General features: G+C 43.4%; 1 protein-coding gene across 1 annotated transcript in view; it reads right to left on the bottom strand.

Annotated features, from left to right (window-relative positions):
- The window catches only part of kel (kelch protein), a 57,451-nt gene that overhangs the window by 25,145 nt on the left and 4,804 nt on the right, over positions 1–27,502 (bottom strand). The window contains exons 4-6 of the mRNA XM_075687824.1: positions 23,063–23,238; positions 14,416–14,512; positions 9,212–9,478 (exon numbers count right to left, since the gene is read on the bottom strand). Coding sequence (XP_075543939.1) covers positions 9,212–9,478; positions 14,416–14,512; positions 23,063–23,238 — 540 coding nt within the window. The remainder of the gene's footprint in view (positions 1–9,211; positions 9,479–14,415; positions 14,513–23,062; positions 23,239–27,502) is intronic.

The raw sequence follows: 27,502 nt of genomic DNA, 5'->3' as shown, positions 1-27,502 counted from the left end.
GTTTGTTAGATAAGTTAGTTATAATTGGTTAGCTAGTTCATTAAGCTAATTAATAACCGATTAGTTCGTGATGTTTAATTATATGTTTAGTTTGCTAGTTAGGTAATTAGTTTTGTTAAATTAGTTTCAGCTTTCTATCTTAGGTATATTTGGTTAGTAGCTCAGTCATTAGTTTAATTGTTTAGCTTTGTTAGTTCATTAGCACAGTTCTGATACTGTAGTTTGTTATACTAGATATTAATTTGCTTAGTTATTAGCTTGATAATTAGTTATTTACTTATTTCATTGGTTAGTAAACTACATCAGGGGTGGGACTGCCCACAGTCATTTTGGAGATATTTTTGGAGTAAGTAAAAGTGCCTTTTGGAGCACTCTGGAGCAGACTGAATTTCATTTTGGAGCAATTTGGAGCAGATAAAATTTGACTTTGAAGCAATTTGAAGCACACCAATCTGAATTTTGGTGAAATAATGGAATATGGCATATGCCAGCGCACTTCGAAACCATGACGAAACAGAATAAACCAACAAGAGCACTGTACTGCAACTGCCTTAAGCAACATCTTAAAGGGCCCTTCACCAGGCCCCATAGCAAATCTTGGTTATATGCTGGAAGTTACGTGTCTTCTAGGGAAGCATTCTGCTGCAAGAATTTTCCAAATCGGCTCCCATTAATAGTCGAGATATAAATATTTCAGTGCCACGAACCTATGATTTCAGGACGCAAGCTCCCCTGCTAAGTGAGACACTCTCTTCACTAGCACCATCTAGCCTCTGCAAGCGAAATTCCTTCCCTGCGTTTTCCCACACCGGACCTTGAGGATTGCGTGACGCATACGTCATGGGCCCCACCTTCATTCTTTTTCCTCCTCGCTTTCTGTGCTGCAGCGCACTTCCACTGACAGCATCGCGTGCGAGCTGTTGCGATCGTCTCGTTTCGCGTAGTGCACGATTTTGCACGCTGTGCGCGAGGAAACCCGACTAGCTCTATAAGTCATCATCATCATCATCAGCCTGGTTACACCCACTGCAGGGCAAAGGCATAGAGTTTCATATTAGTATACCTAGAGGCAAATCTGCCGCTGCGATAGTTCAACCATCATGGGAATGATGGGAAGTACAGGCTTCGGATTGGCATTCTATTGACTGGCGAACCAGTCCAAGTATTTTTTTGGCAGTTTTGGTTTCGCTCCAAGCGCAATTGCTATAACCTGCAGTGGGACAGTGCAACGCAAGCTTTTGTTATGTTGCTCGGAGTGGCAATAGCGCTTGTGTCGTGGTGTGGAGTCGAAGCCCTGACGAGAAAGCGGCGGCATCGTAAACGTTGAAAGAACATGTTTTGAGCGTTTGGATCTTGGTTTGTTAAGTGTGTTAGGTTGGCACTGTAGCGTTACGTGCTTTATGAAACTTCAGAATAGGACGAAGAAGGCACTACTGATACAAGACATATACAAGCTTCTCATGGCTTGACAATCAAATTTTATTGAGAGCTTCATTATGCATTGCTCGTTTATGTCCTCATTGAAATGCATGTTTTAGGACTTTGAGAACACAAATTTGTGGTAGGAATGGTTGCTGCTTCCTGGCTGTAGTCTAGTGTCGCAAAATGGGTAAGTGCAAAGCCACGCCATAACGCTTCGGAAGTGGTACGCCAATAATGTGAGCATTATATTACCCCTTCATCTTCTTCATCTGTATATATTCATCATCATGGCCAGTGTCATCGTCTTAAGCGCGCGACCTGCGCAATAAACTGTTCAGGCTTAACAGCTGTCTCGCAAGTGGTGGAGGCTGCTTTCGATTCGTTGGTCCTCTACGCCTTCGAGTTTCCCTGGAGCTTCGTTCAGGCCGCCGCTTGCTCCACGAGGAGGATCTTCTTCCAAGAAGATCGATCCTCCAGGAGCCTCCGGCGTCACCGTCTCTGCCCCACCGGTCATTCCTTCATGGACCGTCAGCACGCGGCAGCGCGATCCCACCATGTTCGCTGGCCTTCGTAGTGATGACGTTGATGCCTGGCTGGACAATTATGACCGCGTGAGTGAGTCTAACTGGCGGGATGACACGCACAAGCTTCGCAACGTCGCATTCTACCTCACTGACGTTGCCAGGACTTGGTTTCTCAACCACAAGAGCACCTTGCCTGACTGGGCGGCATTCAAACACCAGCTTCGGCAGATTTTTGGTGCTGCCAACGTCCGCTCTGAGGTCGCCAAGAAAAAGCTTGATGGACGCACGCAAAATATGATGACGAAATACTCGTAGGAGGCCATTAGCGTCCCAGCTAGCACTGCATCAGATGTGCTTAAAAGTACTTGAAGACGTTCTGCAATCGTGACAGCCGACGCAGCCTTTCGAAAGAGTGAGAGAGTTCGCAAGTGCCTGTCGTCTGCGAGAAAAGTCTCGCGTTTGCAGCGAGCAGGCGTCGTAGCAGACGACACTTGTAGCATTCCGCTCAAGGGCGCAACGCTTTGTCACAATACTCCAGAAATACTTGGCGAGTATATTTATATAAGTACATGCACAATTGTTTTGCTGTTGCAAAAATTAATAAATAATTATTTTTTGGCGTTAAATCGGGAACAGAATCGCGCAAGTATGCATACCCTGGTGTGTCCTGGTGACAAACGATAGTGACAAACCATGCTTCCATCTCAAAGTCATACAAAGCTTATGTAGCGTGTTGTACATTATATAACATACTGCAGAAATAGAATTAAATTTTACGCGATAATATTTGAGTATAGCTTTGTTTACTGCACCACAAGCAAACGCCACTAGTCTAAAGACTGAAGTCAATCTGAAGCCTGTACTTCCCATCATTCCCATGTAGGTTGAGGCAACGCTCATGAGAACCCCTGTAGACACTAGCGACACATTTTCCTCTAGGGTATTTATTTAGAAACTCTATGGGCAAAGGCCTCTCCCATACTTCTCCAACTACCCCGGTCATGTACTAATTGTGGCCATGTCGTCCCCTATAAGTCAGAGCTACACAAATACTGAGGCAAACACAAGCAGATCACAGAGCATGATCCTGCACTGGAACATGGTAGAAAAAAACATCATTTTGGTGTCTGCGCGTGCGATTGCACGACGTAGGGACAAAATGGAAGTATATCTCTCTTGCTGTGGTGCGAAGTAAAACAAAAACATGCAGACATTTGGTTTGTGTGCTTTATTATTTCTCTATAAGCTTTAATTCGTCTATTCAAGCAACATATTACACAAATAACAGATGTTGCCTAGAATAATTCTTGAACTCGCGTGTCACCACGAGCGACGTCACAACAAACATGTTTATGTAGGCCCACTAGCATGTGTACGTCATCCTCCGGCTTGGAGTGTGGTGGCCACGAGGAGAAGGGAAAACAGCACTCGGATCGAAATTTCAGATCTTTCCGCAGCGTGTGGCAATGTAATACTTTGCAGACACGATCGTTATCATGCATCGTATGCTCTGCGCTTGTCAGCTCAAAATGGGACCCTTTAAGCTATAATGAGGGGCCCTTTAAGCTGAAGCTGAAGCGCTGCCTTTCATCGCGTACAAGGCACCGGGGGAAGGGGGGTTCTACTCTGGCGGCTGCTACCTATGGCGCAGCTGTGCGGGCCCTATCTTGAAAGCGAGCTGCATGGGGACAGAGTGCATGCGCTGAGTGCTGATAGCTTCGTGTTCGCTCTGTTTCTGCCGCCTATTTTGCGCTGAAGCAAGAGGCAGCACGAAAGTCTATTTGCCCACTGCTGCTGCTGTGCTTCCTCACTCCAGCATTTTGACAGCTAGTGCGCATAGTGATCAAGTGCGGTGCGTTTACGGTTGCATGTGTGCGCGTGATGCCACGCTTGTTAATTTAGTTAGTAAGCGAATGATTACAAGTTTACACGACTGATAAAGCTACTAATGTTACTTAGTAGAGCTGTCTGCTAATTTGCTACCGCAATCGGTGCTTCGCCTTTCGGGTGAAATTACGACTTTCTTTAATGCCATTTTTACATAATAGACCAGGGCAATTCCACAGCACTTAATACTTAATTTTCTAGCACAATGTAAAACTATTCCAATCTGTTTTTATTTCAAATCTGCCATTAGCCCTTCATGTTAGGTGAAAATGGCTCAGGCCTTGTCCTTATGGGCATATAAACACATTGGAATAGTTTTATGTTATACAGGCCCTGGGGACAGTGACGCCTGCCCGCTGGACCCACTGCAGCGTATGCCTCCTTTACATCTAGTTCATTTACAGTAACCTCAGCCTACTTGTCAGTGTTTTGTGCCTCAGCTAGGGAGAATCAAGCTACTCCACGCAGTCAACCATATTCTAATACACTCTAAATACAGCCGCCCAGTCCATTCCGACAGCAGTGAGGACAGCCGCGAGTGGTCTCACATGTGCTAGCCACTTGACGGAAGTGCTGAAAAGTCCAGCGTTATAAGCGAAAAAATTACGAGAAACTGTGTGGGAGGCGCCGTCGCGCGGTGTGCAGAATGTGAATGGCTGCAATCTTTTTCGGAGAACGAATCTACTTGCTGTTCACGGCCACTGCGCAGTATGATGCAATTTCAGTCAATTTTCTGTGTTTGGCGGAGCTTGGCAAAAGAATTTGTTTTTATCAAAATGGCGCAATTGGCACAGGAGTTCCACCCCTGCTACATGTAGTTATATTTTAATTGTTAGTTAATTGTTCTAGTTAGTTATTTGTAGTTATATTTGGTTAGACAGGTTGGTTATTACACAGTTATTAGTGAGTTTAGTCAGTCAATTAGCTTAGGTATTACTTAACATAGACCCGTTAAGTTAGTTATTAATTTAGTACCTTAGTTTAGCTACATAGTTAATTAGTTCTGCTATCTTAGTTGGTTTAGTTAGTTTAATTAGTTATTATGCAGTTAGGGCCGGTATTAGTGCATTTCGTGGATTAATTAGCTAGCTTAGTTAGTTAGGCACCCTTGCAACTTGACCGACATGCAGGCACACAACAGATTGTAGACACTGTCGCTATCACGAAGCATGCCATCATACACACAGAGAGATGTACCATGCAAAAACTGAAACAAGAGCAGCTAAATAGAGAAACACAGGGTTTCCACGCACAATTACATAAAAGTGTGACATGCAATCGCTCTACAGGATATTTTTAACCATATTCCCAAGTGTGCCTTTTGAATTATGAATTAGGCGGCTGTTACAAAGGTGACCTTGGAAATTAAACATGGCATTGTAGTTGTTTCGAAATTGTTTGCATTAAAATTTTTGAACACTGCACAGAAATGGAGCGGCGATTCGCATGTTGTGCTGACAATATTCACATGCCTATAATGGCAGTCGACCCTTGCACAATACGAAGCGCTCCCACAGCGTTAAGTAGGAGCTTCGTGACCAGACACAATTTATTGAAGGACCCTACTCAAACTGTTTGAGTCATTATAGTCTTACAAGAAAGGAGCCAACACTGCCAACCTACATTAGTAATACAGTTAGGTTACTTTAGTAAATTCGGTAAGTTAGTAAGAACAAAGTTAACATTATAAAATAAAGAACACCTTACATAAATTTTTCCGCTTAGTTTTTTATTATAGCACACGTCTTCTACTACTATGCTTGTGCTAGGTATTACCACGCTACAGAGAATGCCAAAAATTAAGACATCAGCTTATCCTACCAACCACCGTTTTGCGTGAAAAAGAAACTGCAGTCGATGCTTATGCCATCAGCAACAAGGAGCCGGCTGGCAGGCTCCATGCTGTTGTGCGGTTGTACAGTATATGCTCTAGTGCAGGGAAACTGCCCTTTGTCAGCAACCATCATCCGGAAAATGGCGACAACAAGGCGCCGTGCCATGTGGCTGTACAAATAATCTGTAAACCTGTTTATCTATTAGCATTTATTTTATTTTTAATGTTCTTATGGTTTTTGCTACCGCCTTTGGCTTAGATTGCGATATATGCGAAGTTCCACCATTTCACAACTTACCACTGCCATAATTTTGGATAGAACGGACTTCATATTTAACAAACCTTTCTTGCTGAATTATTACAGCTCATTGTGGCGAGCATCAACAGTATTGGTAATCTTTCAATTCAAACACATAAATGTCTGTTACAAATTTTATTCCACTTTTTATTTTCCTATATCGTATTTACCTAATGAAAGCAATTCTTTCCCCCAAAAACCAAAGCGAAGTTGGGGGTGCATTAATATGAAGGGTAAATTTTATGGGAACTTTATGGGAAATTTTATGGGTATCAACTAAAAGAATGCATCAGAACACTTAGCTTTGCAGTAAATATGCAAGTTTACAATGTGAAAACAAAGACAGCTTGCCGCTCTTCAGCCCCTGAGAAGGTGCAACATGTCCAATTCGTAGCAAGCAGCTTGTTGTGCTGCGTTCACCAGTCATCGAAACACCTTCTGGCAGCAATATTCCCATGCTCCCCCCCTATTCCATGTGCGAGACGGCTGTTAAGCCTTTTGTCTTAAAATCCAGATGAATAACTAGAAGTACGGCCCATTCCCCACTACAAAATGCAAGACAGGCAGAAAAACGACCAACAGACAATGCTGTCACAGAATGCACTTTTGAAGTAGAAGATCATGCAGATCCCACGCATTGTAGGAATTGGCTTTGAGTGAAGCTATGAAGAGCCAGGAAGACAAAATGGTACACCATGATAAGAAACATGCAGCAGACTTTGGCGACGAACGTGTCTCATAGTGGTCATCAGCCATGGTGGCGTACCATGCAGAGACAAGGTGGGTCTTATTCTGAGGCAAAATTATCACCTTCATTTGATTTCGTGTAACTTGGCATCAGATGCATTAAAGTAGACAGCCGAAAGTGTCCTCAACACTCACTAAGTGAAGATAGTGAGCTTGGCACGGTGTCAGAAACGCTGTTGGCCATATAAGCTGACACATCCGGTGCAGAGTGATGCTACACCTTGGGAAAGTGATAGTATCCCCGATAATGACACAACCGATGATGACAATGACTGTTACCGCCACCACAATATGCCATATCGTGGAGCGGCAGGCGAAGCAAGCTTCGCTTTAAATATAGGTCTAACATACAGCTCATCGGTTCAGTCGTTTTAGCTGTGCAACTATCAACACATTGTTTTTATTGCCTGTTGCACTGGCACCTCGATAAAAAGCATTATTTTCTTTTGCCAAGAGATGGCTCTCAGTGGTATTTGTTACAGTATAACTCTGTTAATCAACTCTGCTTAATTCAATTCCAACCCGAGGTCCCGGTCTAAAATATAGGCCCCAAGTTTCATCATCTCGGTTCTAAAATTGGCTTTCGCTGAATTTTACCAGGCAGCATGCATGCGTCTGACCCTTATGGCAACCTCATCCTTTAGTGGCAGCGTCTGTCTCGGCGGAGTTTAGGTGGCAGTGAATGTGTTCAACACACATCACATACCACAAAAAAATTCCTATTTTCAGCTTCCCCTGGAAAATTTTCAAGGAATAACCTTGGCTCACAATATTTGATTATGTTATACCCGATTGTAGTGCACCTTCTTTTCTATAAAGAAATTGGGCCAATATTGCCAGCGTAGTGCAATTGGATACAAATACAGAAACTGCCTGCGCAGTGTTTGTATGCTTTACCTCACAAGACGGATGAATTGTGGCGAAGCTGAATTTAGAAGACCAGCCTCTATTGTACAACACCTATTTTTTCCACTAAAGATCAAGTGCGCATTAGATTTCTATTTTGTTTAGAAGATTTAATATCAGTCCAATTTGGGCATATAGAAAGTGGGAGCCTATTTGATTTGGGGGTACGTTAAGGGGAGACGCTCCTCGAAGCAGCTTTTTTTTTTATTGCTTGTATTAGAGCATGTGTTGGCGGGCTAGTTGGTTAAGCATGACTACAAAGACGGCGCCAAATAAAACAACACACGAAGAAGGGGGACGCTTACGTGCTGTCTCGTGTCCCCCTTCTTCGTGTGTTGTTTTATTCGGCGCGGTCTTTGTAATCTTGTATTAGAGGTTTCAAAATTCAGTCAAGTATAGAGTTTTCTATGCAGATGTCAAATATGGCACTGCTTTTTGTGTAGCTGTTAGTTATGCGATGCACAAGGCCAAAATATAGTCATCTTTATGGGCACTTCATGTAATAAATTTTCACCAAAAGCATTGTGCTGTAGCTTGTTTAGCTCTTTGTAGATCGCAAGGTGCCGATATCTAGCCGAACAGTGTTTACGATTACTGAAACTATGCAAAAAAATTTAAACATTTCAACTAATTTTTTTTCTAAATTCTCTGAAACGTAACCATGTACTTTTGCAACTTACTACGTGGAAATATTGCAATTTCAAGTAGATATTAGCACTGTACATATCTTCAAAAGTATGTATGCCAAATTTTGTTACTGTAAGGCAATTGTAAGTGTACAAGGTTATTTTCATGTGACTGTGAAAAAAATTTGTTGAAATGTCCTAATTCATTTTTTATAGTTCCAGTAATTGTACACAGTGTTTGAATAGATATCGGCAGTTTGCGGTCTACAAATAGCTAAATAAGCTACAGCACAAAGCGTTTTGCAAAAATTTATTACACAATACAGTGCCCGCAAAATCACTTTATTTTGCCATTGTGTAGGACTTTACTCAAGAACTGTAGCAGCTATGCAGAAATTAATGACATATTTGAAATTTGCTTGAAATGCTCTATAGGAAATGTTTTTTCGAGGAGCGTCCCTCCTTAAAATTTGGCAGATACTGGCAAATTAATCAGTGGTGTATTGGTGTTCTTTCTGCATGTTGTTTAATTCGATTAGCAGGATAATTCGATCAAATTCATTGGTGCTGTCAAGGTTGAATTAACAGAAGTTGACTGCATTATCATCAGTCGAGACGAGTGAACAGGGGGAACAACACCATGGTCGTTTGTTCGTGGGGCTGCACGGCACCAAAGTTGGAGGTGCAATTATTACAGGAGGGGAAGAAAACCACAATTTTAAAGAGCAAAGTTGGGGGTACGTTTATTATGTGAGTGCGTTCATTGTGCGAGTAAATAAAGTGATTCACTAAATTCTTCTGTTTTCATGCTACATTTTGTAAGGAACATGCAGATGCTATAAGCTTTTTTTTCAATCGCATTCTGGTTATGTGCATATTTGACACTGAGAGACAAACTAAACAGCATGTAAACTGTTCTCTAGCCCTCACCGTACTAATACAACCAAAAATATCAGAGAGTGGTAACCTTAGGGCGTCCGACAGGGGTTCGAGGCTTGGTCCGTGGTGTAGCGTAGAGAGCTTTCTGATCGGCACGCAACAGATGGTATTTCATGGCCTCAATGAGGAAGTCCTTGCAGGGAAGGTTTCCCTTCAGTAAGGGCTCCTCCTCTACGCGCTGCACCAGATACTCCTGAGAGAGCAGTGGCAGCCGCACATGCTCCATCAAGCAGCCCAGCTGTGACTCTCGGTTGGCCAAGTCCTGGTTCACCCAGTTCATCACAGCTTCAAATACCTGGAAGTGCAAAAGCCCAGCTACAGGTGCAGGAACAGTGGAGGAAGCTGTGCTATTACTGAGGGGGGGGGGGAAGGAAAGAAAAAGAAAAACCATTTGTAGGGCACCCAGTTCTTGCCTCCTCGATCTGCTACAAAAGGCCAGGTTTCCAATTTACAACTTAAAGGGATAGTGAACAAAACTTTTGCTGCCAAGATTTTCAGCCCAAATTAAAGCATGAATGCTGAAATTGGTTGACACAACCTTGTTTTCTGGCAGAAGCTAGCAGAAAATAATGAATTTGATGCATTTTTCGCACAACACCGCGTCTAGCGTCTGCACCCTGAACTAGAGGATGTGACGTTTCTATGATATTGTGTGTGCCGGATACCGGTGTGCCAGCCATCACCCGCGTCTGTTCACCCACATGGAAGGCGCCGGACGGCAGCGAATGATGTTTCAACTGCACAGTTGCTCACGGCCGCATAGTTGTTTCTGCAAGTGAAGCTTGTGCCCAAGTCTTCAAAGTCGCCATTTGTGTTGTGTGCTGCTTTGTAATGTGATCAGTGAAGCACCTGGCACAATGCAGGAGAATGGCTGTACGCTGCTGCGCGCAAGTGTGTGAGAAAAGCATCGTCAGGCGAGACAAGCTGTGTCATACCTTTCCGGCAGAGCTGAAGCTTGGAAGGATAGGGATTCGCGCTGTGTGCCCATCGCAGCCAACATAGGTGCAAAGAGCAAAGTGCGTGGACATCAAGCAAGTGCCGTCTGCCCACCTCTGTTGCTGCCATAGTTTCATAGAATAATTACTAGAGGGAACTCCGGCACTGGTGTCTATGGGAGCTGCAATAGGGGCGGTTGAGCCAGCATGGGAATTATGGGAAGGACATGGATCTGCCTAAACCTCGTCCTCGGCTTCAAACGGCTTCATGACTTTGTAAGCTCGTCATTTTCAACAAAGTACTGCATAATAAATAATTTAATAAACATGATTAAAATTGTCCAATGGCAGGATTTGAACACGGGACCTCTAGCACAGACACCCAATATTGAAACCATTATGCCACGGAAACATGCATCAACAAGAGACATAAAACACCCTTATGAATTTATTATGGGCAAGCCAATGCCTTGAGACACTTGGCGTGTTTTGATTTGGTCCCCTTGACAAGCTGAACAGTCGCAATTAGTAGCGGTTGTGCGTGTTCGCAGCATCTTCAGCACTTCAAAAAGTATAGATTGCTCTGAAACTTACGACAATGAAGAAAAATAAACTGCAATAAACAAAGCCACAAGAACGTCTGAATTTACAAGCACGAAGATAAGATAAATCCATGTACTTCTCCTCATTCCCATTGTGGCTGACTGATTGCAGCACCAGAGTTCCCTCCAGTAATTATTGTAGGAAACTCTACGGTTGCTGCTGCTGCTGCAAGCTGGCACAGACGACGTCACGGCGGTTGGTGTGCAGCCCTGCGCGTGCTGGATTGTAACGGCTGCACGTTCACAATCCTCCAAAAATACAGCCATCCATTTAAAAATAAGTTAAGTAAGCACTGCGTGTCAGAACAGTCGCGTCTTCCGAGTTTAATTTCGATGGTTCCCTCATTTCTTCATATTTTTTTTCAGTATATATCCCTTTAAATTACAACAGATTCTCGATAAGTGCAATGCAATAACCTCGCCTTTCTTTTCTCACGTATCCCTTCTAGTGACAAGTAAAAGTAAGTTGATTTTAACATTTACTAAATTTAAATTTCGGATTCAACATCTCAAAACTGCCCAATGGGCTATGAGGGATGCCTTAGTGGAGGGCTCCGGATTAATTTTGAGCATGTGGGGCTGCTTAACATGCACCTAAATCTAAGAACACATATATTTTTGCACTTCACTCCTACCAAAATGTGGCTGCCATGGCCAGGAATATAACCCCCAACCTTGTTTTCAACAGCAGAATGGCTTAGCCCCTCAGCTACCACAACATCTATCCTACAAGTGTACAAAAACTTTTGCTGGTCAACAGTGACAGCCGTTTCGATGGACTGAACATTAGCAGTGAATATGCACTCCAGCAGTTGAGCTGGCAAGTGTGTCCACATTTCAACAGCGTTCACATGTGCAATGTGATGTGAAGGGTTGGATCTCTGCTTAATATATTAGCTACAAGGCCTATGAGCAATTTTAGTCACCTTCTAATACTGAGTCTAGAGCTCTTCCCACAGTCTGAAGTGGTTCAACAATCATTGCTTGTAACATATAACAGTAGGGAAAAAAATATAAGTAGGCACATTTACAGTACGCCCATAAGGGTAATCTACCAAACAATGCTATCTGTATCAAATTCACCCATTTCTCAGCCTAATGTAGAAAAAAAAAAAGGCCTAACTTCATTTTGTGACTAATAATCCTGTGGCGATCACTGTGGAAAATGTTACACTGGACCTCATAAAAAGCTTTCCTCTGCTCTTTTTCTGTTAAGTTACACATCATATACAAGGTGTCCCAGCTAACTTTAGCCAGAGTTTGAAAATATACCGATGCACTCTAAGGTGATGCGACCAAATGCATATTGCTGACTATTGTATGGAGTAAGTCACACAATCTTTTTTATTCTGTTTAATTGCATAATTAGTCAAGGTTAATTTCTTGTACATTTCTTGTACAAACGAACATAGCATCTAGCAGGGTGTGCTGCCACTTAAAAGGCAACAGGGCAGTGACGCAGATGTTGGCAGCGCGATTTACGCCACTGAAGTGCTTCCCTCGTGGCAGTTCATGACAGCGATAAGCAGGCACAGCGGCAGCACACCCGGCTAAATGCTATGTTTATTTGTACGTGGAGCGTTTTCAAGTGCTGAAATCGCAGTGCAAACTGCAGTAAGCAGAAAAACGCTAATGCTCAATAGACAGAAAGTTAGAAACTGTCTAATCGAAAGTTTTGCAAAGTATTCTACAACTTTATAATGTGAATACAATATATGGATAAATTCTACTGCTAAAAAAAAAAGGTTCCCCAGATTATTACAGCAAGTGAATTGCCTACAGTGGTGCTTCATTGAACAAACATTTTGCAGATCGAAATGAACTCACTTGTAATTTTTAACACGCAGAGGAAACTCGGTACCTCTAAATGAACCAAAAGTGTCTGCATGCAGATGCACCTGCATATTTCTTGGGCCACCATGTTCCCTCACCTGGCCTCATTCTCGCATTGCTCTCGTCTTGCTTAGCTTGCACTTGCCTCACTACTGCTTCGCCATCTGTATGTTTTCTCAGATCAGGAGGCAAAAGAACCCATGGATTCCGAACCAGTCGGAGAATGGCCAGAACACAGTGACCAACAGGCATCCCAACATGACAGAGACAAACAGATTGGCTCATTTGTCTTATGACAATGCCACTGCCTACTTCAAAAATGAGCTGAAAAGGGAGAGGCAGTTGAGTTTGGGTGTTTTTCCACCCTGGACATTTAAAGGGGACATGGCACCGTATCTTTGAACTTGCATGCATAGCAGTGGGCCTGGACAAGCTTGTCACGGCCCACAGATGGTTTCACAATGTTTTGGAGCAAGCAATGCAGCACTGGCCCCACACTTTTTGTAGTCACACAAGCACTGCCAACATGGTGGTCACTGTTGGTGGGAGGGGCTTAAAGGCAGTGATTAAAATGTGCGCTGACAGCAGTTTCTTTTAAGTGTGTGTGTGCTTTTAACCTGTTGGCAACTCTACTCTCATATACAATGATAAACTAAACACAGTTGTAAGGCCATGTCATGGCCCTTTTAAGAAACCTTGGGAGAGGGACAGAAAAAAGTTGCTCCCAGCACAGTCATCTGCCGCCTCTAGTTGGGGGGGGATTATGACTGGGATTAAACTGATCATGTTATAGACAAAAAATCTATCTAAAAAAGTCTCTAAAAGCGTAAAATAGTCACCCTTCCTCCACCACCTCGCTCTGGATCTCGAACAACCACTGTCCTTGGCAAATTTTTTTGTTTTTGGATGCATTTTCTCTCCTTTTTGCATTCTTGTACATTTAATCAGTCTGGGAATAAAACCTCCCATAGGAACAATGGGAAAGCGCATCCTGTAGAACAAATGCTGTCCAGCACTAACCTGCCCATGGAATGAATTAAAGGGTTACTGACATGACATTTTCGACTTGTGATTTTCTTTAAATAATGGTGCAAGCCCTCTAAACCACAGAAAAATTACTGGCAAGTGTCAGAGTACATTAAACAATTTACTACAACACTTATTTATATAAAACATTTTTGGTTTTGGTACCTAGGAGGTAATTGTGTGATGATCTCAAGATACATTGGCTCCCTCTGTTCCTGCCACTGCTGTGGTGGCCATACGCAAGTGAACACAGCCAAGACACATGCAGCACTCTTGTTTATGTTCTGATGAGCAAAGTCATCACACCTAGTCTTACTGCTACAACACATCAGCAAATCTTGCTCTGTGTCATGACATCCCAATAATGTCAATGATGCCACATCCAGCATATTGAGAACAACTTCGGCATCAAATTAAAATACTTTATAAGCGTTTTCCATACTTCCCACTTGTCAAGTGTCATTTTTTATGTGCGAGAAGCATGTCACTGAGTTCGTACAACTTTGAAAATATTTGTTAGTACTTCATGTAAGTTCATTTTGTGAAGCACCACTGCATTTTTGTGGCCAAAAGACTACAGAATTAAATTTGCTAGCAGCTAATGTTGAGCGGAAGAGACAAAAAAAAAAAAAAACTAACTTTGGCTTTTAATCTTGATCAATACATCCAGCAACAACTTACCAAGCACCCACCTCAAACTTAACACAATGTACATATTTGCAGCCAAAATAAAGCATACCATGCATCCTTTCAAAAGAAACAATGCAAAGCCAAAAGATGCAAAAAATGTGCAAAGAGAAAACATAAACTGTTGTATTTAAGTGCTCAACACCTACCTGCTCCTCAGAAGGAACTGACAGTCTGTCACTAGAAATGAGATGTGCCACCTGATTTGCAGGAAGGGCAAGGAATTCTTCATTTTCAGTCACTTCCCTGTAAAATAAATAAAAAGGCACGCAATTTGTTGCAGCTTTATGTACTTTATGAACCTCATTCATGAGAGGGTTTATATGGCTAAAGTACTATACTCATGGAATTAAACATGTCAATTTAGAGTTAACTAATACACTTGCTTTCTTTTCTGCCATCTCCAGTTCCAGTGAAATTGGCATAATTTTCGGTCTTATGCTTCATACAAAATCTACGACACCTTTAGTGACCAGATACGTAACAACATGCTGTCACACTCTTGAGTAATTGTACATAAGAGGTGTTCTACTTTTAATTTTCCTTAGTGCATTTAATTCCATGAGGATAGTAAATTTACCAATGTTGGTGTAATTAATAAAATGATGTTGATTTGCACACTTGTTTAAATAAAACAAACAAATATGTAAAGTAAAACCATGTTGTCACAGCTGGTAGCTTAAACTACAATTAGAGGGACTAGTTTGCATAATCCCAAAAATGATCAATGAAATGAACACTTAGCCTCCCACATGAAACCAAATTCACAGTGCTAAAAGGAGCACAATAGTGTAAACTTTTAGAATGGTCATTTATTCTGTTCTGCAATATGATACATACCCATAAACGTCAGTGAAGGCATCTTTTTGTGCTTGAGTAGTTTAGTAGCTCCCTTCTTTTGGGCAACCTTACTGTGTGGGGATGCGTGACTCTCACGCCTCCCTTGAGATCTACTTTTCCCGCATGGCTCGTCTCCTGCAGGGCGGCTTCGCCCGCCCCGTGGCCTGGCGCCCGCGGCGGTCGGGTGGTACAAGCGCGGTGCGAGAGATGGCGCGAGCGTCGCGCCGCTGCGGGGTTACTCGGGCGCCGGGAGACAAGGCGCTCTGTCGGGGTTGGGTTCGAGACAGCAAGCGGGACGGCCGTGCCGCACGTGCAGCGACCCTCTTTCCCGGCAGGTCGGCGCGCGGCGTGGACGCCTCCCGCGTGCGCGCCGACCCAAGCTTCTGCGAGACCGCCTCGCGTGGCCGCCCTCGAACGCGCCACGATTCGCGTGACCATACACGCGAACGACCAGGCCTTGGGATCCAGCATGGGGCGAACATATTCGCTCGCTTCCGGTCGCGGTGAGTCAGACTTCTAGATTTGTCGCGCGCCCATCGGCATGTTTTGTGGATAGCAACTCGGCTAGCGGGCACTGATCTATGAAAGGTGCAATAAATGCCCTTGTGATTGTTTGTACTAGTGTGTACTGTCGTTCCTTTGTCCAAAGACCACGGGTGTGAGAGACCCCACAACTGGAAACTTAACTTCTCTGAACTGAACTACATGCAACCTGCTGACCATTGAAATATAATGTAGTATGCTGTTTTCATATCTGAGAACTAGTGTAAGAAAGTTCCAAAGTGTACAGCATAAAGCAAAAAGCGTAACTGACAACAATCAGGGCAGCCACAATTTCCATCAGGGCACCTTTACACTTAGATCAGCCCGATTAGATAAATTTCTGGTTGAAATTAATTTTCCTTCCCTCAAAAACTGCCCACAATGCAGCAATGATATCCTGGAGCCCTATAATGTAAAACTATTCCAATATGTTTTTATTCCCATCTCCTGACGTCAGATTTGTGTAACCACCGACGCAAGCTACGGGCGGTCACCCGCAGGGTTGTCTGAACAGACCAATCAAACGCTCTCCTCGTTCATAGGAGGTCACTTTTGTTTGCTTGAAAAACGAATAACATTGCCTACACTGAGTGGCTTGTAGTATGTAATTGGCTGACAAGAGGCGAGGAGCACATCAAGTGGAGAGGGATTTGATGACGTTGAGCCACTACACTGAAAATCGAAAACCGGGTAAAGACGGTGGTGCCGGCGTCTGCGATTGGTTCATATTCCCTTACTTAGCTTGCGGTGGCTGGTTGAAAATCGCGGCGGCATGCAACGGAAGCTTAAGAATGACACTAAAATGGATCCTCAGCAAAGAGTTCGCCGAATGAGGTCGTAAACGTGCATAAAGTGCTCGAAAACGTTACGCGGCCACGCAAAAAGTTTTATTATATTCAAATAAAGCCATTCTCTCCGGCAGGTGCGAGTAACCAGTGCCCGAGCCATCGGCAGCAGCCATCTTTTATTCCTTTCGGAACGGGGCAGCCTTCGGCTATTCAGAAGAAAATTCAGTTTTGTACAGCATATTAATACGTCTTTAATGTGTACATGTCACTTTGACGCGGTGAGTTTTCGCGGTTTTGTGACGTCGCGTGACAAGCAGGTGAAGTGGGTGCAGCCCGAAAACTTTTGACCAATAACCGGGGGGCTAATGGCGAAAAGGCGTCGAATCAGAAATAACCGTTTTTCTTTTTTGAGTCAAAGCATGCATAATCAGTGTGTACACATCATATCAGATGGGGAGGTATCGCGGTTTTCATGACATCGCGTGAAAGACAGGTGAAGTGGGGATGGACCAAAAAAGTTTTTGACCAATCGCGGAGGGCTGATAGCAGAAATGAAATATAAAAGTTTGGAATAGTTTTACGTTATAGCGCCCCTGATTACCTTAATGCTTGAACATGTGAAGCAGTAAACTAACATTTACTTGGTATATAGAAAGTCAGAGCATAGACATAGATAGGAAGGGCAGTTCATTTCCTTGAGTAACTAGAGACAAGTAAAAAGAGCTTTGCAATATAGGTCCCAGGGAAAAGTGACAGGAGATCATGAAATAATAATCTGGAAAAAGATGGCAAGGATATTGCAACTCAAAAAGCTTGCAACCCTTCATGTGCAATGTGTTGTGGCCTCATATGTGCTTAATACTCGAAAGCTATCAAAATAATATTAATCCATAAGAAGGGAGATGTTGAAGAAATGAAGTATAGGTAGATTAGCTTGCTTTTGGTAGTATCTAAAATATTTGGCAGGGCAATTTAAAGTGATGATCATAAAATGTATTTTTCAGGGATGGCTCGATGGCCTCTTATGTGGAATAGGAAGGGGAGGGATGAGGTGTATTTAGAGCCGTCCAAGGAGCTGCGTGTCCTTGGCAAAACCTAAGAGCGAGTCCAGAATGACCCTGTCGGAATCCACTGACTCAGTTGCCAGCCTAATCCTCTCTTCGTAGGACGACACTTGCACTGCCTTCAGGTGGCGGTCCCACTGCTGAGCATGGCACTGGCATTCCCAAAATGGATGGGCTGTGGATGGCCACGTAGTGTATGGCCACGTAGGGGCCAACACTAGACACAATCAGTGGGAAGAACATATTTGATTTATGGGATTTAATGTCCCAAAGCAACCCAGAATAGCTAACCCAGGTTGACACGGGTTAGCCTGGTTAGCTCAGATGGCAGAGCGGCCGCCCCGGAAGGGCGGTGGTCCCGGGTTCGAGTCCTGGACCATGACGAATTTTTCTTCAACTGCGAAGCTTTTCTTTCGAGGAACCCGTATGGGTTTCCTTTGTAGCATTTAGCTACCTTTGGGTGGATGTCGCATTTTCCCTTCATTAATTACTTCTCTCCACATTGCGGGTTTCCGCAGAACTATTACGTCAAACTTTTGCCTTTGCTTTTGAGTTGTTGATAAATTCGATTTCGCCTGCCATCTGCTAGCCGCCTGGTTAGCTCAGATGGTAGAGCGAGGACCCCGGAAAGGCGGTGGTCCCAGGTTCAAGTCCCGGACCAGGACGAATTTTTCATCAACTGCGAAGCTTTTCTTTTGAGGAACCCGTATGGGTTTCCTTTGCAGAACTTACATATGTTTGGGTGGATGTCTCATTTTCCCTTTATTAACTGTTTTAGCTTTATTATTACACAAACATGTTTTGTTTAATTATGAGAACTTGCTACTGCATGTACAATTATATGAAACGTAAGAAGTATCAGTGGGCCGCTAAAGTTGGAGGACAGACGACAAGATTCACGCTTGCTTTGGAACAGTTTGTCGTCTATTCTTGCTTTTCATCGCTTGGTTATGCATTGTAGGTGAGTAAACGTCTCTGGAAAATGTACTATGGATGAATGAAAACCTTTTACGAAGATTTTTCTTTAAGAACACATTATTTGTGTAGCCACATCCACGTTTTAGACAACGCCCTGTTACAACACCAGCCAACAAAAGCCTTGAAGACGCATATACCGTCATTCCCATGACAGCACATCGCCCCTTAGGAAACTCCCATAGACGGTGGAACCAGATTTCCCTCTAGGTGTTATATTGAGAAACTCAATGGCTTAGGCAATGCTTCCTTTGGCTTAGGTTAGTGCACCCACAGAGTTTCCTACAATTTATTAGAGGGAACTCTGGCGCTGCAGTCATTTACCCACCATGGGAATGATGGGAAGTACAGGGATTTGCCCGATCTTCGTGCTTGGGATTCAGATGTTCTTGTGGCTTTGTTTATTATGCTTTATATGCCTTCATTTTTGTAAATTTCAGAGCAATCTATACTCTTCGCAGTTAAGAAGACACTGCGAACATGCACAATCACTACCAATTGTGACGATTCAGCTTGTCAAGATGGACTAATCAAAACGCGCCAAGAGTCTCAAGGCACTGGCATGCCCGCGATAAATTCATAAGGGCGTTTCAGATCACTTGTTGATGCATGCGTCCATGGCTTAATGGCTTCAATATCAGGCTTTTGTGCTAGAGGTCCTGTGTTCAAATCCTGCCACTGGACAATTTGAATAATGTTTACTTAATCATTTATTACGCAGCACATTTTTGAAAATGGCGAGTTTACAAAGCCACAAAGCTGTTTGAAGCCAGAATGATGAATTTTAGGCAAATCCATGTACTTCCCATAATTCCCATGCTGGTGCAACTGCTCCCATTGCAGTTCCCGTAGACACTAGTGCCAGAGTTCCCTCTAGTAATTATTGTACGGAAATCTACGAGTGCACCGTCCGTCTTCCCGTTTTCAGCGTTTGCTCTATCAGCATGGAAGTGCCGAATGCAAAGACATGCCGAGTCATCCCGATGCTGCAATTAAAAGGAAAGCGATCACATGTGCGGAGACGGATGGAAATCGGGCCGCACCACGGGCGTTTGGAGTTCCCAAAACTTGCATGCAGGACTGGCACAAACAGGAGAGGCGTTCTACAATGGCGGCTGCTATGTACAGCACAGCTATGCGGCCCCTATCTTAAAGGAGCACTGACACAAAAATTTGAAGTCGAGATAACTTGTGAGATAGATTTAGTTGGTCATACACACATCGTCTATAAAATATCAGCGGCGAATATCACTTAGAACATATTTAAAATCAATTTTAAAGTACGTGCGCCCAGCCAACCGCAAAACAGAGCACCTCGCGACATTGACATCAACAGGGATTGTAAATAGCCAAGAAAACGCTACGTCATGTGGGTACGTCACGAATTTTCGTTGGCTGCCATGCGGCGTACGTGTGCTCTTCTCCTCTGTTGTTGCTTGTTCTAGCTGTTGTACTCGTAGTGGGACGCGCCCCGTGTCGCTGCAACTGCAGTTTTTGTCGTGTCCATCGGGATATTTCCCACACTATCAGCTTGACTGCACTGCCACAACGTTCAACGCCGATTTGTTGTGTCTTACCATTGATTGTGGCCGATGCGAGGGTTTTGTTGAGGTTCGTCCTCGCCATCGCCGGCCGCAATATCTGAGTCGCTAACTGATTGGCCACGTCTAAAGCGCGAGACACATAGCGCGATTTTCCGTGCGATCTGTAGTACGGCGCGTCGTGTGCGACTTGCCGCATGCGGCGATTCGGGACACATGGTACAATTGAGCGAGTGGCGGCCCAGAACCGGCGCCCCTGCCTGGAAGTTCGGAATCCTGCGTAACTTCGAACAGAAAGTGAAAGCAACCGTATTTGCACAGCTATCTTGTTTGAAACAAACGATGACAATATAAACACGTCTATGCGAGCACTGTAGACGTGTTTCCGCAAGGCCGCGTTAGCAGTATCGGATCCGTTGACAGCCGCCGTTGGCCAAGAGCCGGCAGGCATAGCTCGGTGGGCCATCAAATCCGACACCGGTTGCGCTTGTGACACGATCGCTTGCAGCTCGTATAACGAAGCGCCTATGTTAGTCGGCACAATGTGTACACAGTTATGTCACGCTTAAATTGCAGCACATTTGATTTCTTTGGCGCCAACAGAAGCGAACGAGCATGCCAAGCGAGCTTGCGATCGCTGGGAGACGATGTAGGCCTAGCTCGCAGGCCGTCTATCCGGGGCCGAGGGTACTTGCGATGCGTCCACAGCTCGTAATAAAGCGACTAAATTCGTCAGCGCAATCAATGCCTGAACATTTATGTTTCTCTTAAGTGAAAATACGGTTAGTTTTCCCGGATCCGTTAGTAGCGATGAGTAAACAGGCCAGTCAGGCGAGCCGCTTCGTATACAGACGATTGCTGGCGCGTCTGCGCTTACCGCGTCCGAGTAGAAATCACGCCAACGATTTACTATTTCGCACAACGTTTTTTAACTCACACTCTTTCGAGGTCACTTTATTCTAGGAGTTATTTCGTGTCAGAAACAAATTGTAGCCCATTTATGCGCCATCGTCAGCGGCGAAAGAGGCCCGCGTTTCGAGCAGAAAAAAAAAAACAGACATGATCGGAGCGGCGAGGCGCCCGCTTGCCGGCCCCGCCCTGCCGGGTCTACCACGTCACCATGATGTTCACGCTGCCGGCGCTGTCATTGGCTGCGGTCGTTCGACCGATGCGGCAGTCGCACGACAATACGTCATGGGTTTTTGCGAACACGTGACCACTTTGTTTACACTCCCGTTTGCCCCATCTCGTTGCTCTCTGGAACCGAAACTTCAACTGGTCGCTACAAAAGAGACTGCAAATAATTGCCTGTCGCGCTCTGAAGTAAATGAGGTTTCGTGCCGTTATTACTGGGTAATTAACTGCTTATTAAAGCAGAAAAAACCACGTGGATTTTTTTTGTGTCAGTACTCCTTTAAAAGTTATCTGTGACGGAGACTAGTCTATGCATCTAGGTGCACCATGCTGTGTTCTCGTCGCATAGTGTACGTTGAAGCGAGAGTCCGCACAAACGTCAATTCCCTCGCTCCTGCTACCGCACTCATCACACCTCCTCACTCGAGCGTTTAGAGAGCCTCTGCGGTCATTGAGCGAGATGTGTTCACGTTTGCTTGTGCGTGCATGACGCCATGGTTGTTAATTTAGTTGGTAAGCGAATGTTTAAAAGCTTATACGGCCAACAAAACTACTACTCTTACTTTCGTACAGCTGTCTACTAATTTGCTATTATAATCGATGCTTCGACTTTCGGGCAAAACTGCTACTTTTATTTGTTGCAACTTTAGGGCTTTGTGAGCAAATCATTTGTTTTTTTCCAAATGAGAGAAAGTTGTATTTCTGTATGAAAGAATGAGGTGAGCGGTACTGTAAAGGACTTTTCTTTTTTTTGGTCACAGAAAACAGGTGCGCGTTACAATTGAGGGCACATTAGAATAGAGCAAATACGGTATATCATAAAAATTTTGTAAACAGTGCAAGTTTCCAAGTTCTTTTACGACACAGAAAAAGGGTTAGGAATATATGCAGTGCCATACAAATTAAATTTACTTTAGCTGTCACCTCTTTGGCATAGCTAAAACATCTTGAAAATGGCCTGATGTAGTACTGTAAAATCTTGTGAAGTCAACTCCAAGGGGACAGGAAGTTTATTTGAAAACAAAATTTAAACTATGTGAGCCCCTTTAAATATTGTACTCAATTGTGCATTTCAGTGCACAAAACCATAACAATCACTGGGATTTCCCTTAAGAAGTTTTATCTTTCCTCGATAAGTGCAAAACAACATATTTTAAGAAGTCTAGGTTCTGTATAAAGACCGAGTACGATAAGATCAGCCCTAGGGTGCCACTTGCTGTAAGAGGGAAAATGTGCGAAGGTGAGCCCAGACGAAAGGTGGCTTGATGCACGCAGTCTTCATGGGCGCGCGATAACATGATTAAGCATGTGCTAGACGGAAGGAGGAGTGAGTAAATGAGCGTGAGTAATGTGATCATGCACACACCTGCTCCTTTTAAGCTGGATGGGAAAGCATGGCCCATTCCCATCTACTTGCTTCATTTGGTCTCGGCTCCCTGCATGTCTTTCCTCGTAATTTTTACAGCACGTTACATTATGGTAGCTAGCGATACATAACATATAACATTCACCTTTGGCTTGCGTTTGTCTGAAAAGCGGTCTATGGAAGCAAAAAATTTTGTTCGAAATAACCATGGCTCTGTTAAAGGAGTTTTAATTTGCGGGACCTTTTTTCTATTTAAATACATAGGACTTTGCCAGGACCAAAAGAGCAGTTTGAATTATCCATTAATTCGAATTATTGGTATTTCACTGTACCTATCAAATTCTTGCAGACTCCAGCAAGGTACATGTGGGCTAATGTAGCCTATCATGGCGAAGAAACAGTATGAAGACAGGACAACAGCAACAGTGTTGCGTCCTGAACACTGTTTCTTCCATTTTACAGACCCTGCGCTACACAAACATAATTTGTGAAAGAAACTTGTCACAATAACGTCAAGATAATATATGCGTGTGTCTACAACTTACACAAAGTGCTGCTCAATATAGGAATCACAGTGAGACAGCAGGTCAAGGCACCCATGAAGATCTGCAAATGCCCGTATGCCAAGGCAGTTTGATGGGTGTAGCTGAGCCTGCAGAAACTCACAGCAGGCTTCTTGGACATCACTCAACTGAAGCAGGTTGGCAGCAGGTAGTAGGGTCTGCCCAAGGAAAAGAGAGAGAGAGAAAATAAATCGATCTTAAACTCTACACAGCTTGTCAGACATGATTTCATCCATTAATGCCTTTTGCATAATGGTGCTTCTTTGATAAATGAATATTGAAACATGCATCCACCATAAGCGAAATCTCAGTGAATAAGCTGACATCCGACATCAGCTAAAGATATGTGTAGAACAGCAGCAACAGATCTTTTAAACCTGATGATGCTTCCTTAAGCTGCTTTGCTGACAAGATTGTGGAAATTTTTACTAAATGTAACCATGTAAAAAAGAATTGAGTGCTCACAAGCTACCTTCACAGTCAAAAGGTAAACTAAACAAAACTAGATGAGCAGTTCTATCACCCAAACCAACCATCCAGAGGGCTGTGCATATCTCAGATGGTTGTAGTTTATACACACTTATCATGAGAACACCACACAGATGGGATAACAGCAAGGAACAGGATCAGGATACTAAAAACAATACCAATTCATAACCATGGGATATAACACGTACTAAGCATAAACAGAGAAGAAATATATATGGGCGTACAGAAAACCAGAGCTGCACACCTATACTACATAAGCTGGGGCACATAATTTCTTATTGGTAAAATACATTATGCAGCTGTATGTATGACACACACTGCCCATCCTACAAACGAGAAATGCATCACAAATTTTTGAGGTACTGCTCCCCCTTAACACTGATCCAGCGATTGGGAGCAGCTGCATCAGATAGTGCCTCGCCCACTGTACCCTCAAGTGATGCCTTGAAATATGAGCAAGGTCTCACATCCTACTAGTTAGAAGATGGCACTTGGCACTTTACCTATGTGGTACCATTCAATGGTAAAACATGCTTATTTAGCTACATGGTATGCACTTTGCCAAACTCATGTGAGACTCAACAGTGAATAAAAACTCTTCATCATTGTCTTACTTAATTGTGAAATAATATCAGAATACTTTCCCCACATCTCCAGTGATGTGTATGGCATAATCTGAACAATAAGTGCCATTCAAAGCCTGAAAACTTCCAGCAAATGACCTTCAAAGATAGTTGTTCCTTGCATATGAGAAGCAGTGTTATTACATCACACATGTGAATAAACATGCAGGCTCTTATTAGAATACCGCAGGCTTACAAGGTCTGTCCCAAAAGTTCATGCAGCGAGTCAGAAAAAAAGCAGAAGAGGGTGTAGCAGTGCTGCTCTATCCACTCAAAAGGATTTGGTCGACTTCAAGTACAAGCTGAACTGCTATATGACAACGTATATTTTATGTGTGTACTTTTTATGCAACTCATCTTTAGTCTTTGTAGAAATGGAGATCAAGAAACAGACGAAACAAAAGATTAATATCAACTTTCATGTGAAATTGAGCAAGAATCGTACAGAAATTCATATAATGTTTCAATAAGCCTATGGAAAGCATGCCACAAAGGAAATAACTATGCTCAAGTGGGTCCAGCATTTTTGGGAATAAGACCCCAAGGACGAGGCAACAGGACACCTCTCCACCTTGTGCAAAGATGTAAACATAAATTGAGTGTGTTCTCTTGTGCTTAGTGACTGCCGAATGACTGTTTGAATGATATCAGAAGCACTCATTTTGAGAAAGTAGTCTGTTCCCCAGATTTCTGCCAAGATGGTGCCGAAACTGCCAACTTCTAAGAAAAAGCTGCCACAACAAGAATGTTGCATTTATTGGAAAACTTTAGACAACACTGATGAATTCTGGCAAAGGGCTGTCACGGGTGATGGAACATGGATTTACGAACACGACGTCAAACCGAACTTGCAGAGCAAGGAGTGGAAAAAGAAGGGTGAGCCAAAGCCAAAAAACCGTGGAAGAACAAAGCAAAAATCAGTCATGTTAATGTTTTTCGATTGCCATGGAATTGTGCACTACAAATTCGCACGTTGAAGTCAAACTCAACGCAGCTTTCTACGTGGAGATCTTGGCCTCTGAAAAATTGTGTGTGCCATATGCAACCAAATTTATTGAAAGAGGGGCGCTAGATTGTGCACCACGATGATGCCCGTGTGCACTTTGCACTGATACTAAAGTTTTTTGGCTTCCAATTCTATCATTATGCTGGGACACCCTCCCTACTTTCTTTGTACCTCAATTTCAAACTGGTGATCTGGGGGCAGAGTTTCGGGGATGTGACTACAGCCCAAAAAGAAATGACATTACTGCTGAAGCACTTAGGCAAAGAGGACTTTCGAGGGTGCTCTCAGCAATAGAAGAGGTATTGCATCTAATGGGGAGTATTTTCATGGTGACCAGTTTGATGTATCAATATGAAGGTTTGTGAAACAACCTTTTTTTAATGCAAAGCTCAAACTTTTTACACAGACCTACTGTTTTAACAAAAACATGATTAAATTTTCATTGGAGCATGGGAACATAAAACAATGCATAAAAAATACAAAGCACGTAAGCGCTTCGTATTCATCTTGTCCTTCTTTTCGTGGTTGTTACCTCAGCGCTATACAACCTGAAAATACATGCAGTCTTGCAAAACAAGTGCTTTTTATTTTATAGTTCTTTATTTTATAAACCTAGGATACAAAATTTCAAGCAAAATGATTCATTCTTTTATGAAAATCTAGCTTCAGTATAATTGCTACAACCATTGACTGGACACCCAATAAATCATATGAACACTGCACGATTTAGAAGAAAAACAATAAAATTTTCTGCCACCTCAATAAGAATTCCATAGGAAACAACACCAAGATAGTCATTCCACTGGAGTGAGAAACTACGTTAGGTTGAATAGGTTTAAAAATTTATTAGGTTCAAAAGCCGACTGCAACAAAATTTTGGACCATGTAAAAAGCTTTGTTTCAGATAATGCAGACATAGAGAAGCCTACTTGCAAAATTTATGTTAGAAATGCTACTGCGTGCACCACAAAAAGTTTGTAAAGCGAAACTGGGAAAAAAAAAGTGGCAGAGCCCATCTCATGATAACTGTCGACAGTACTAGGTTAGCACTGAACCAATTTAGCTACATAACGTATTGCTACCATAGAAATGAATTATGTATGAGGTGTGTGTGCTGCACTGGGACTCCTCGTTCGCACTTCCCTAACAATACTAGGCGCCATCTAGCGCCACTACTGCAAAGCCTGCGCGTGGCCTCCGAAATGCATGGCGTGCCGTGGATGCGACCACTGAGAAATGAGTTATGTGCCAACCGGGCACTTCTGATGCGCTTCTTTCTAAACATACTGTGCCACTTAGTGACACTACCGAGAAATGTGCATGTGGCCTCCAAGACGACAAGCGTGGTGTGCCGGTGCTGCAAAAGCTGAGAATTGTTTCGGTGCCTGCTACACACTCAGTGGCACATACTTGGTGACTCAAGTTGGCGAGAGGTTCATTGAAGGGCAGTACATACCCAGTGCATTCATGGCACAGCTTGCTAAAGCGTTGGCTTGAAAAGCATTCTTTGAAAAGCAGCACATATTCAGTGCATTTGTGGCACAGCTTTCCAATGCATCAGGTTGCTGCACTTGAGGAACCCTTGTGGGTTCGATTCCGCTCATTATCAGAGAAACTTAAGAGATCTGTCATTGTAGAGCAGAACATTTCCAGTGCCACATACCTAGTTACCCAGGTTGGTGTCAAAGACGTTCATTGAAGAGTGGCACACACCTACTGGCACATACTTAGCGACCCATGTTGGCATCAAAGAGGTTCACTGAAGACCGGTAAAGACCGAGTGGCACATACCCAGTGCTCCAAGTTGGTGTTAAAGAGTTTCTTTGAACAGTGGTGCCTGCCCAGTCTCGCATCTTATACCCCAGTCACATGGGCACTTTCAAAGTCCTTTCAAACCAAAGATCCCTTACTTCAAGGGAAGACACGTGCCGTCACATAGGTGCATAAAATAGGCCTAGTTGAAGGGAGCTTTAGGTTAAGCGAGTCGTTTGTCTCTGAAATCTCAAGGGAATACTCGTGAGCCTAGAGGGTGTTTGACAGAAGAAAAAAAGAACTGTATACATACGGAAGTTCAATTTTTACATATTAAAAACAAGTTTCCCGTATTATAGAAGTTTCTAAGCACTAAACACTTTTGCGACACCTGTAATCTCAATCATGAATGCTCCAGTACAGCAGTGCCGGCACGGCCTGTCGCCATCAGCAACACTGACACAATATGTGCGATTTGGTTATTGGCTGCTATGCATCAAAGTGTCCTCATTTTTTTCGGCACGTCGTTAGCTTTTTTTGTTCCTTGCCACT

Source organism: Dermacentor variabilis, chromosome 1 (genome assembly GCF_050947875.1).
Source record: "Dermacentor variabilis isolate Ectoservices chromosome 1, ASM5094787v1, whole genome shotgun sequence".
Lineage (NCBI taxonomy): Eukaryota > Metazoa > Arthropoda > Arachnida > Ixodida > Ixodidae > Dermacentor > Dermacentor variabilis.
The sequence above is the reverse complement of the archived record's forward strand: the minus strand, read 5'-3'. Positions and strand labels throughout refer to the sequence as shown.